At 55.9% G+C, this 12,125-nt stretch overlaps 2 protein-coding genes across 2 annotated transcripts; both read right to left on the reverse strand.

The window, feature by feature from the left end:
• Positions 1-335: 335 nt before the first annotated feature.
• Positions 336-7,077, reverse strand: ZNF584 (zinc finger protein 584). Its single transcript, XM_045531797.1, has 6 exons — positions 7,030-7,077; positions 5,814-5,900; positions 5,282-5,367; positions 4,961-5,123; positions 3,995-4,121; positions 336-2,872 (listed from the first exon to the last, which is right to left on the reverse strand). The coding sequence occupies exons 1-6, from the start codon at positions 7,075-7,077 to the stop codon at positions 1,869-1,871; spliced, it is 1,515 nt and encodes a 504-aa protein (XP_045387753.1). The 3' UTR covers positions 336-1,868.
• A 2,759-nt stretch (positions 7,078-9,836) lies between these two features.
• Positions 9,837-11,373, reverse strand: RNF225 (ring finger protein 225). The gene is made up of 2 exons (XM_045532918.1): positions 11,258-11,373; positions 9,837-10,832 (listed from the first exon to the last, which is right to left on the reverse strand). Exon 2 carries the CDS (start codon positions 10,819-10,821, stop codon positions 9,847-9,849), a length of 975 nt encoding a protein of 324 aa, XP_045388874.1. The 5' UTR covers positions 10,822-10,832; positions 11,258-11,373; the 3' UTR covers positions 9,837-9,846.
• Positions 11,374-12,125: the final 752 nt, after the last annotated feature.

Genomic DNA, 12,125 nt, shown 5'->3' on the forward strand with positions numbered 1-12,125 from the left:
AAGAGAAGGCATCATGGCTGATTCTTTTGCATAGTTGTGAACTTTTTAAAACTTTGCAAACTCCCCTAACTGTAAACCCACCTGCCTGGGGTCCCACCTAGGTATGGCCACCACCCCTCATGTCAACAGCAGGGTGGGCAAGAAGAATCACTCAGGCAGAGGCAGCAGCAGCAGCAGTGGTGTCAAACCCCAACACACAGAACTGGCTGAGCACCATGGTCTGGAGGCCCTCAGTCTGGGGTCTCCTGCTCTCTTCCCAAACATGCTTCCCAGGAAACATTCTCCTTTTCTCAGGAAGCACAATTTTTGGACCAGGGATACAGCTACATCCAATATACCTGTTTTGCTGAACTGACATTTTATTTACCTTTTGGGGAAATTTTTTCCAAAGTTTTTAATATCAAGAGGTCCCACAAACCAGATCTGGATCCACATATTGATCCCCCAGCTCTCTCCCTTGAGTCCTGGGGGGAGAGCCTGGCCACTGTGGCAGCAAAAACTGAATGACAAAGGACACGGCACCCAGAGACACCAGGAGCACTGGCTGGGTCACAAAGGCACACCCTAGGCTTTCAGGATCTTCATTCTCTCAGTCCCAGGACGATGGCCATGTGGTGAGCAGCACAGGGAGGATATGGAAATCCAGAAAACACAAAGACTATTAGCTGACAATGACCTTGTCACAAATAACAGGTCTATAATTCCTAACTCATTTTGGAATCCTCACCCCATGAAACCACAGCTGCTGCAACATTTGTGGATGCCTCTTTAGAATTGGCTCAAGCCCTCTAGTTCACCAGACCCCTGCTCCATAATACTTCTCTCCCTATTTCTGTGCCCACTTACTTCCTCTGCCCAACAGGCCCTGTAGGTCTCACAGTCCAGAACTTACCTCCATGTTCTAGATTTCAGAGGACACGGCTTCTGAGCTGATTCTGAGAACACCTTCTTCTGACCAATGCTGGAGGTTCTAGAACATTCCCTAGGAACAAAGGACCCAACTTTTTCTGTCTCTAGACACACAGAAGATCTCACACCAACTCCTTCCTCCTTCAAGGTGAGCTCTGGACCCACAAAAAAGCCTGACATCCAGACCACAAGTCTTTCCCTGGAGGACTCACGTACCAATGCAAATTAGGCCAACCTTTACTACAGCTGTTCTCTGCCATCCTGCTGTACCCAGTGAGGCAGAAAAAAGTCAGGGATCCCCCCACACAAAAGCCATTCCCTCTATTCATGGTGACAGTGCCCAATTCTGTTCTCAATCCCTCCACATACAGGCATCAGAACCCCCAGTATTAGAGGTGGCTTAAATAGTAAAGCCTTCACTACCACACACTCCAGAGCAGTATGAGGCTGCTAGGGCAGGACAAGTACCATGTGTAGTGTCCATGAAAACGGTAAACCTTCCCAGGAATCCCCCAGCAGACACTGGCTCACCTCCTCTTGGCCAGAGCTGGGTCATGTCTACACCAAAACCAGTCGGGGGCAGGGAGGGAGAGAACGAGGCCCATTAGGTGCTCTACCATTCATAATTCTCTCCGTCCCTGAACTTGCTGGGCTGACAGATGCACACTGTGGGGACCTGCCAGTGGGAGAGGTGGGATGGTCTATGTCACAAACTGGTAGTGACATAACACTGCCAACAGCCCTGGGCAGGTCAGAGTACATGTCTCCTGAAAGCTTCCCACACATCTGGCACACATAGGGACCCTTCCCAGGGTAGATGTTGGGACAAACAAGGTTTAGCTACTTTCAGATGGCCCTTTCACAGAGGCTGCTCTCTCCTCAATCGCCTTTCTGGAGTGAGACCTTCTGTGATGAACAAGGTGCTAGTGGCTAATGGCTTTCCCACATGCCCTGAACTCCTAAGGCCTCTCTCCAGTGTGGACTTTCTTGTGCTGAAGGAGGGTAGAACTATGTTTGAAGGCTTTCCCACATTCTGTACATTCATAGGACCTCTCTTCCGTGTGGAACTGCTGGTGCCGGTTGCGGTACGACCTGGTAGTGAAGGTTTTCCCACACAGGCTGCACTCATAGGGCCGTTCTCCAGTGTGAACTTTCCAGTGCTGATAGAGGCCAGAACGGGTCACGTAGGTTTTCCCACATTGCTTGCACTCAAAAGGCCTTTCTCCAGTGTGAACTCTCTGGTGAAGAATGAAACTATTATTATATTTAAAGAACTTGCCACATTCTGTGCACTCATAGGGCCTTTCTCCAATATGAACTTTCCGGTGCCGAATGAGGGTAGACAGAACACTGAAGGCTTTTCCGCATTTGCTGCACTCATAAGGCCTTTCTCCAGTGTGAATCCTCTGGTGCAGAACGAGTGCATCTTTGCGGTTGAAAGTTTTCCCACATTCACTACACTTGAAAGGTTTTATGCCCGTGTGAACCTTCTGGTGCTTCCTCAGTTTAGACGGGTAACTGAAGGCCTTGCCACACTCGCTGCACACATGAGATGTTTCTCCAGTGTGAATTTTTTGGTGATTAATATGAGTTGATTTCTCCTTGAAGGCACTTCTGCCTGTTGGGCATCTGAGGGTTCTCTCTCCAGAGTGAGTTATCAGGTGGTCAAGGAGAGCAAAGGCCTTCAGGAAGACCTTCCCGCAGTCACTGCACTTGAAGGGCTTCTGTGCAGCATGGGCTCCCTGCTGCTGACCATGACCGGATCTGGGTGGGAAGGCTGCTCCATGCTCAGTGCTCCTGCTTGGCTTCCTCTTGCTATGGGTGTCCTGGTGTTGGATGAGGCCTAAGGTAGCTGGAATATCCTCAGATTCTCCACATATAAAAAGCTTCTCTGAAGGGTGAACTCTGCAGCTCTTCACTTGCTTGGGAGGAGCTTCCTCATCCTCTGTTCTACACAGACAACCTGAAGGTAGAGAAGAGTCAGTTGCTGAGAGTTGGCCTGGGGGCAGGAGGTACCCTCATCACCAGTGCATGTCAGACACACCCAGAAAGGACTCCACAGAATTGTTAGGAGGTTGCTGGGAAAGGTCTGGGTGAGGAAGGGCTGGCCCAGCTGAACAGTGCTCCACCAGGCTACAGAATAGGGAAGACCTCAACTGAGATGAGGACACAAGATGGGGTGCAATGCAGGGAGGAGAGTTGGGGTCCCCAGGTCACTCCTTTGCAAAAAGGGTTTCAGCAGGGCCTTGGCTGCTTGTGACAGCTGAGCATTGTGAAGAGGCATGTGTCTAGCCCCAGCAAAATCTGATTGCAAAATAGTACCTGAGGTAAGGTGTGGTAGCTCAAGCCTGTAATCCTCGCACTTTGGGAGGCTGGGGCAGGAGGATTGCTTGAGGTCGAGAGTTTGAGACCACCCTGAGCAAGAGCAAGACCCCATCTCTACAAAATACATAAAACTGAGCTGGGTGTGGTGGCACACGCCTGTAGTCCCAGCTACTCAGGAGGCTGAGGCAGGAGGAACTCTTGAGCCCAGGAGTTTGAGGTTGCAGTGAGCTTTGATGACACCACCACACTGTAGCCTGGTAACAGGACACTCTCTTCAAAAACAAAAATGAAGAGCTAAATAAATGAAAAGACGCCCCATGTTCATTAACCTTAAGACTTGATATTAAGATGGCAATACTCTCCAAACTGATCTACTGATTCAAATTCACGGCTCAAGCTCAGGGAGGGCCCTATAAAATTTCTTTTGGAGGAAGAAGGCAAAATCTGTAACACAGATAAACCAAGTCTTTAGCAGTCATGGGGCCTGACAGAGGCAGAGCTGTTTCGGATTTAGTGGGCAAACTGAGAAACATCTGACCCCCAAACCCTGCTCCACTAGATCCTATGGCAATAGGTGTTGAGGCTGATAATCGGGCTGCTCAAAGACAGGGACAGAGTACACAGCCCAGTCCCAGGACCCACAACACCTACAACATGGAAACTGGCAAGGAAGCAGTGTGCTCTAGCTTTGGGACGGACAGAACCTCGCATGGGGAAAAGGCAGAGGTGGTCAGTTGCTGGGGTAGAGTGTGAGACTTACCTAGGGAGCTAATGAGTGCAAAGTTCTCCAGCATCACATCACGGTATAGGCTCTTCTGGGTCACACTAAGGAGCCCCCACTCCTCCCGGGAGAAATACACAGCCACATCCTCAAACATCACCAGGCCCTGCAATGATGGATTCAACTGAGCCTTAGGGTCAATGGTGGGCAGAAAAAAAAACACTAAAATATGGACACATGGACACATGGACACATCCAGACCTTTGACCTGTGTCTCAAGATCCTGTCACATCTCCTACTGACATTATCTTACCCTTTCCCAAACCTTATCCCACAGCATCCCCTACACATACCCTTATACCGCTCTTCTTCCAAGACCCCCACCTCAGAGGAATACCAGAGCTTCTGGTGTCATTGATGCCACCAGTGTTACTACTGGACACTGTGTCCAGCCTACAGAAACAGAAGGCTAGTGACTAGACTAGTGCCATCTACGTGCAGGACCAAGCACCCAGGCCCCACCCTATCTCCTGCCTGCCAATTCCGAGTCCCAGAGATCACCTCTCCGACACAACCAAACCGATGCTCACCATTCTCCCTTAGGCCCCAAGTACCTGGTCCCAGGGCCCTCCAGTTTGCCTTCCTGCCCTCCAGGAACATAACTGTAGGGCAGCATACTTACAAGTTTACAGCCCCAGCACAACCTCACCAGCTCACCCTACAGGCAATTCCCTGGGCTCCGCACAAGCAGTTCTGCACATGGTGTCTCCAGAGTGCCTAGCACAGCAGCCACGATCTCATCCAGTCCCGGTGCTGACCCACATCTCTAATGGCCCCCACCGCCAAGGACGTCCCCTAGCCCTGCAGGAAGTCTTCCCCACCTGGACCTATTCCTTAGCCGCCTGGAACCACACAGATTTCCGAGACTCCTGGCCCTCCTCTACCTCTGCCTGTCCCTTCACCCGACACGCCCTTCCTCGCTTCTCTTGGGCACCCCCTACTCACCTGCGCCGCCTGGGCCATTGGAACCTGCGGGCGTGCCGGCGGACTCTGCCGAAACGCGTCGCCGCCACCCCCGGCCTGGGCGCGGGAACCTCCGGCTACCGCGGACTCTCCGAAGGCAGCTCGCCCCCGCGGGGTGAAATGCGCCTGAGGACCGGGGCCGCCTCTGGGAGACGCGGGACGGAGGGCGGGTGCGGAGGCCGGAACCTCGCGAGCGACACCGAGTCTCAGGAAGATGGATCACCCGCCGCTGGGGCCACGGCGTGCTGAGGCGGTGAGGGTCCCCGCCCTACACCTCGCCCGGGGGCGCCCCAGGAAAGTCACCCCGGCCTGGCGGAGCCTCCGGGACGCTCGGACCCACCCGGCGGCGGCAGAACCAGGACGCCCAGGGCGACGCCGGAAGGCTCGCCCTGCTCCGGGGGCCGGGACCCCAGCAGCCACGCCCGCACACTATGACATCATTTCCCTGCCCCTTTGCGGGGCCGCTCGGCGGTTACCAAGGCGATACGGGGATGCGCCGCAAGCAACTGAAGGCCGCGCATGAACTACATTTCCCATGAGAGATCTCGCCGTGCGTCCGCACACACGTGGCCAATGACGGGCCAGGAGAGGGGCGTTTCCGGGCGCGCCGCGCTGGAGTGTCGGCCGGGGCCCCCCGGAATCATCCCTCTTGGCCTGAGTGCGCTGTGTGGAGTAGGAGACCGAGGCTCACGAAAGCATCCCGGACAGAGTTCAATGAGCAGCTGGGGACCAGCAGGAGGGGGACCGGGCAGGAGGAGGCGGTGTCGGGGGTCACAGAAGCCGTTGTATTTTAGATGTGTTGAGTCTTCGGTGCCCCACAACGTAGGAGACTTACGGGCCACTGGATGCCCACAGGTGTGGGATACCACGAAAGGTCTGTTACCGAACCCACAAAGGGATCCAGCCGAAGTGCTATTACTCGCTGCACAAAAAGCCAATTATTGAGACAAGGACGATTGCCAAGGAAGAAACGAATTTTAATATACAAGACGTCTGTCGGGAGAATGTCTCAAAACTGATTAAGGACAAGGGCTTTTATAGTGGGTTGTGGAATACAGGTCAGGTTGCGTGGGGTTTAAAGTGATAGGGTTGGCAGGGTGCGGTGGCTCACGCCTGTCGTCCTAGCATCTTGGGAAGCCGAGATAGGAGGATCGCTTGAGGTCAGGAGTTCAAGACCAGCCTGAGCAAGAGCGAGACCCCTGTCTCTACTAAAAAAAAGAAAAAGAAAAAGAAAAAAATTAGCCAGGCAACTAAAAATAGAAACAAACAATTAGCCCGGCATGGTGGCGAGCGCCTGTAGTTCCAGCTACTCAGGAGGCTAAGGCAGGAGGATCGCTAGAGCCCAGGAATGTGAGGTTGTGGTGAGCTACGATGACTCCACTGCACTTTACCCAAGGTAAGAGAACGAGATCCTGTCTAAGAAAAAGCAACATGAAGTTCAGAAAGTGCCTAAACTGGCTTCCTACTTAATACTTTAAAAAAGAAAAAGAAAGAAAAAAAAACCCCACATTTCACTAAGTTGAGAGATCTGGGACGTCTGCTCTTTAGCAGCAGCAACTCTCCTACTTGCCTATCTGCCACTCCCCAGTAACTATTTGGCACCCACTGTATGCTAGGTGCTGAGGGCACACATGTAAACAAATCAAACAGGAGCCTGTAGCATCACAGAAGTTACATTTCTCCCTGAACAATGCTGGGTGCCCTCTTGGCCACCTCTCCTCCAACCACCCTCTGCTCCTTACTGTGGCCTTCATAGGACAAGCCTGTCACTGTCTCAGGGCCTTGGCACCTGCCATTTCCTCTGCCTGGCAGGCTCTTCCCTCCTGTCTTTCCATCGTCTGTGTTCCTGCTCACTGACTCTACCATCTGAGTTGGGTCCCCGTGAATCTGTCACATCATTTTGCTTTGTCTTCCACAGGACACTTAGCCCTGACTTAAAGAACCCTATTAATCCCCTGTTTGGCTGTTTATTGTCCATCTCTGCCACAGAACATGAAAAATGGGAGCAGGGATATCTGTGACCTTCTTTTTCACTGCTGCAATCTCAGTACCCAGCCCAGAGCCTGGCACATGTACAGGTGCTCGTAGGGATAAATCATGAAGAGTGCAATGAAATGTCAGCATGGGACAGAGACTGGGTAGGCCCACAGGGCACCTGGATGGATGCTGAGTCCATAAGAAGGCCAATCAGGGACAAGCGCATGTCTTGCCTCTCAGTGGCTCCTCACAGTCCAGCAGAAACCTGCATCTCTGTCACAGCCCACCAACACCAACAGCAGGGAGCACAGGCTAAGCCCAACAAGCCCAAGGCCAAGTGTATCCCCCACCCCCTCTTCCCAAGTGGACACTGAATTTCAGAGGGGCTAAGAACAAGGACCAGGACTCGCACTGACATCTCTCCAGCTCAAGACACCACACCCATGGGTGAGTTGATTTCATCAGCTAGGAAGAAAGATCTAAACACTACTTCCTCTTTAAATACGGATGTCTGACACCATTTGATTCTGTTGATATGAAATGTCCAGAATAGAAACAAAATAGATGCATGGTTGCCAGGGGCCGAGGGGAGGGAGGAATGGGACCTGACTGCTAGAGTATGAAGTTTCTTTTTCACAATGTTCTGGACCTAGATAGTGGTAATGGTTGCACAACTGTGTGAATATGCTAACAACCAATGAATCGTACCATCTAAATGGGTGAATATTATGCTATGTAAATTATATTTCAATAAAGCTGTTATTTTTTGGAGCCTGTGGATCTGTTACCTTACATGGCAAAACGGACTTTGCAGATGTGACTAAATTAAGGTTCTTGAGATGCAGGATTATCTTAGATTATCTGGGTGAGCCCAATGTTCTCATAGTGTCCTTATAAGTGAAAGAGCTCCAGCCGGAGGGTGAGAGAGAGATTTGAAGATGCTGCGCTGCTGGCTTTGAAAGAGTCAGGAGCAAGGAATGGTGCTCTAGAAGCTAGAAAAGTTAAGGAATGGATTCTCTCTTAGAGCCTCCAGAAAGAACTAGCCCTGTGGGCACCTTAACTTTAGCCCAGCGAAACCTATCTTGGATATCTGCACTGCAGGACTGTAATGTAATAAATGTGTGTGTTCTAAGGGATGGAGTTATGGGTAATTTGTTACAGCAGCCAGAGAAAACTAATAGACCACCAACCCTGCTCCTGCCCCACCAGGTTCCCTCACTGTGAGGCTGGGCTGTGGCTGCCCCATGACCCAGTGCACTGGTCCCACTGGGTAACATGGGCACCTGGGTTGGGCCAAGAACTGGTCTGAGAAGACACGCCCTTGGTCTCCCTGGTGTTCCTCCTCTGGTGTTCCACCTGGAAGCAGCAGCTGACACCAGAACTAGCTCCACAGACATGCCTGGGCCCAGGGTGCATTCCCAGGCTGCCTCTCAGTCATCTGTAATGCTGTCACTCCCCAGTAACTATTTGTATGCTGGGTGCTGAGGACACTCATGTAAACAAATCAAACAGGAGCCTCCAGCTGCATACACATCACATTTCTCTCTGGACAATGCTGGGTGCCCACCCACAACACACAGCACCCCATCCCTGGGCTAGATGAGGCAGGATGGAAGCTCCAGAGCCTGAGAGGAGACAGAAGCTCCGTGTTCAGTCCGCACAGAGGGCACCTGCCCTCTAGCCCCCTGTGACTAACCCTGGAAGGCTTCTGAGAGCAGGACAGGAACCCATGAGCCACCTTCCCTGGAGGCTGCTATCCTCTGGGAAGGCCCAGCCTTTGGCCGGGGGCACAGAGGGAGACTGAGCAAGGCAGATGGAGTCCTGGAGGAGGAAGAGCAGTAACTGGCCTCAAGAAATTAATTGGGGTGATGGGGGCTCCCAAAGGCAGGGAGAAGGGCCGGGACCCCTGAAGCGAGCTAGTGAGATCCAGGACACCCCACCACACTGTGTGCCTCTGACCCCGGGGTGACCTTGGCCTCTCTGAGCCATGACTACCACAGCTGTCCCACAGCATATTGGGAGGATCTCAGAAGCCATGGTCCCAGGGGAAGTCAAGGCTCCTAAAGCAGTTTGGGACTTAGGATGGGGTTGGGAGCTGGTTTTTCAGATTCAAGGCCCTCCCCAGCCCTGGCTAGGCCATCCCTGCTTCTTCCAGCCCAAGCACCCACCCCAGCAAGGTGTGCAGGTGGCGACTGTACATCCAGGATCAGTATGTAGACAGCTGGATCCAGCCCAGCCTGGACAGCAGAGTGAAAAAACTAAGTCCATAGACTGAGGTGGCGGCAGCGTTGTCCCCTGCAATGGGCCAGTAGGGAGCAGCATCACAGGGGTAAGAGCAGCAGCAGCTTTGCCCTCCAAAAACGGGAGGCCCGCAGCTGGGAAGCCCAGAGGATGGGCTGTCGGGGACTTTGGGCCCTGGTGTGGGGGAGGGTGCTCCCCCAGAACTGCAGGGCAGTGACTGGGGCTCCAGGTTTGGGGCTGGGGACCCCTGGCCGGGCGTCTGCGTGAACGTGGGCCGGGGGAAGGTCCCCACCTGCACTCCCGCAGGGCTGGGAATGCTTCCAACCAGACCCCACAGAGACAGGTCCAGAGCATCCCCAGGCAGGACCCTCGCAGACATTACGGTCAGGACACTGGTTGGACAGCCACGAGAATCGGGGTCAGAGGTGACCTCCTGGACCTCAAGGGGGATCTGGGTGTTCCCAGAGGATCCCTGTGGGATAATGGCAGTGCTTGCTCCTTGAAAGGGTCCCTGCCGCAGGGTGACAATGCCAGGGACGTCCTGCCAGACCCTAGTTTGGAGAAATGAGCGCTTGCTGTGCAACCTGCTAAGGTCTCCCAGGGGGACACCGAGGTCCAGGCAGGAGACAGGGTCCGCAACGCTGATGCATTTATTGTGGCCTCCACACCCGCCTCCCGCCCCGAACCCGCGGGGCCCAGCCGGGGCCTGCTTCTGTCCCCCACGTGCGGTCCGACGGCCCATCCAGCGTCCCCTCGGCCTCCGCCGGATCCGCGGGGCTCGACTCCGGCTCCAGCGCATCTTCGGCAGCCGCCGTTGGGGCAGCGTCCGGGTCGGCGCCCGAAGGCTGCGGGGTCCAGGGCGCCCCCAGCGTGGGCCGCGGGGGGAGCCAGGAGTAGCCGGGCGCCGGGGCGAGCGCCACGAGCTGCGGCCGCGCGGGGCCCGAGGAAGTGGCATGCGGGATGAGGAAGAAGATGTAGACGCCGGAGACCACCAGGCCCGCGGCCACCAACACGGCCAGCGCCACGGCTGCGTTGAAGGCCCAGGCCGGGCTATCCAGCCTCGGGCGGCGGGACAGCGGGCGGCCTAGGCGCAGCGGCGGGGGAGGCGGGGGCGGCGCGGCGCGCGCCTTGCGGGGCCCGGGCGCCGGCGGCGGGCGCAGGTACAGCAGGCCGCGGCGCCGGTCGAAGCGCACCGAGCCCTGGCGCGGCAGCGGCGCGCGCGCGTCGCGGGGCAGCAGGCCGGGCTGCGTGGGCAGCGCTGGCAGCCCGCGGCGCGGGGCCAGGCGCGTGGGCGCGCGGCACACCGGGCAGGCCACCGCGTCGCCGCCGCCAGCAGTGGCCAGCGACAGGCGGGCCAAGCACTCGAGGCAGAAGACGTGGCCGCAGTCCAGGCGCTTGGGCAGTTTGAACACGCCGTCGAAGGGTGACACGCAGATGAGGCACTCCACTGGGGAAGCAGGGGTCAGGATGGGGCCCGAGCCTGGGCTGCCGTCCACCTCCTCATCCTCTTCCTCATCCTCCCCTCTGGCCGGGGAGCGGGGCGTGGAGAGCGAGCCTGGGGAGCTGCGGCCCGAGCCGTGGGGTGCTCGGGGGCGGCGGAGCCAGGGGGGCCGAGGGCAGGGCATCCAGATCGGACCTGCGGCGAGAGGCAGTCAGGCAGGGGAGGCGGCGGTGGAAGTGTGGACAGGGTCTGAGATCAGTGGTGACTGGACTAGAGCTTGAGGAGGACCACCCGGCAGAGTCCCCAGAGAAGGGGTAGCTAGCGCCAAAGAGCAGAGATGGAGGGACCACAGATCTTGAACTGGAAACTTAGGGGATGCTCTAGAGACAAACAGGGGTCACAGATCCGGGCTGAATGTGGAGATAGGGAAGACATGACTAGCTCCAGAAAGGACAGGGATGGAAACTCCAGGAAGGATCCAACAGGGGGAAGAGCGGACAGGAACCAGAGCTGGGCAGACAGAACCCAGGGAGTTAGGGTGGGGGTCCTAGAAACCCAGGTTCGGGACCAAGAGCTCCCCAGAATGACAGACCCTAGCTGGCCTGCGGGACTCTTCCTACCTGTGGATGCCACCTCCCTCTGGCCAGTGGCGAGTACCTTCCCTTTCTGGCCGTCGCTGGCCTACTGGAGGCCGGGTAGCTCAGCGCCCCTCCCTGGGGGAGGGCGGCTAACCTGGGACCGCCCTTCCAAGTCCCAGGTTCCCACATACCCGCTGGACCCGTCAGACTGCCTGCTCCACCCCCTGGGCAGTCCTGCCAGGATAAGCACCAAACCTGACCTTGGCCGGATGTTGGGGGTGGTGGGAAGGTGATGGCACAAGGTAGGCGGGCATGGCCACAGCCCACCCTTCCAAATCTGATAAATCTCCAGTATGGAGTCACCACTTGTGGCCCTGGGTGGGTCCCAGCCTGCCCCCAGCAGCCTGACAACTCTGCATGGGCCACTAGTGGAGAGAGGGGGAACCTGTCATGTTCAGGGTGACAGTGTACACGGCTGGGCTGCAGCCACAACCAGTGTGGCTGGAGAGGCAACCTGGCCAGAGTAAAGCCATTCCACAACTGGAGAGGGTGTGACTTCTGGAGGCCAGGGAGTGGACAGCTGGACTGACCAGACAATGGACAAGGGGCTGGGAATGGTTGTGGCCCAGACACCACAGCTGTATTTCTCCCTGGGGCTGCTTTCAGGCAACACGCCTCTCAGGATGGTCTGCTGCCACCCAGACCTCTCCCGTATGCAAGCCCCTCCCAAAGGAGAGTAATGTGCCAGATCCTCAGAGGTTACTGTCAACCCTGTCTCTCTCATCTCCAATACCTGCTGGGACACTCCGGGTGGCCTAGCCTGCCCTGTGCCCCACCTGCTAGCCCTCAGGTGCCATGGTTCTGAGTCAGTGGTGCTTCCAGGTTCCCAAAGGCCAATGGACATGCCCAA

The sequence above is a fragment of the Lemur catta genome, chromosome 19, assembly GCF_020740605.2.
Source record: "Lemur catta isolate mLemCat1 chromosome 19, mLemCat1.pri, whole genome shotgun sequence".
In the NCBI taxonomy this organism is placed as follows: domain Eukaryota; kingdom Metazoa; phylum Chordata; class Mammalia; order Primates; family Lemuridae; genus Lemur; species Lemur catta.

Excerpts from the sequence above, each read along its gene's own strand:
- ZNF584 (XM_045531797.1), bottom strand. The coding sequence starts at position 7,077 with ATGATTTATCCCTACGAGCACCTGTACATGTGCCAGGCTCTGGGCTGG. Across the intron at positions 5,901-7,029 it reads TGTGCCAGGCTCTGGGCTGG|CGAGTAATAGCACTTCGGCT; the intron begins GTACTGAGATTG and ends CTTTTTGTGCAG. Across the intron at positions 4,122-4,960 it reads CAATGGCCCAGGCGGCGCAG|GGCCTGGTGATGTTTGAGGA; the intron begins GTGAGTAGGGGG and ends CCATCATTGCAG.
- RNF225 (XM_045532918.1), bottom strand. The coding sequence starts at position 10,821 with ATGCCCTGCCCTCGGCCCCCCTGGCTCCGCCGCCCCCGAGCACCCCAC.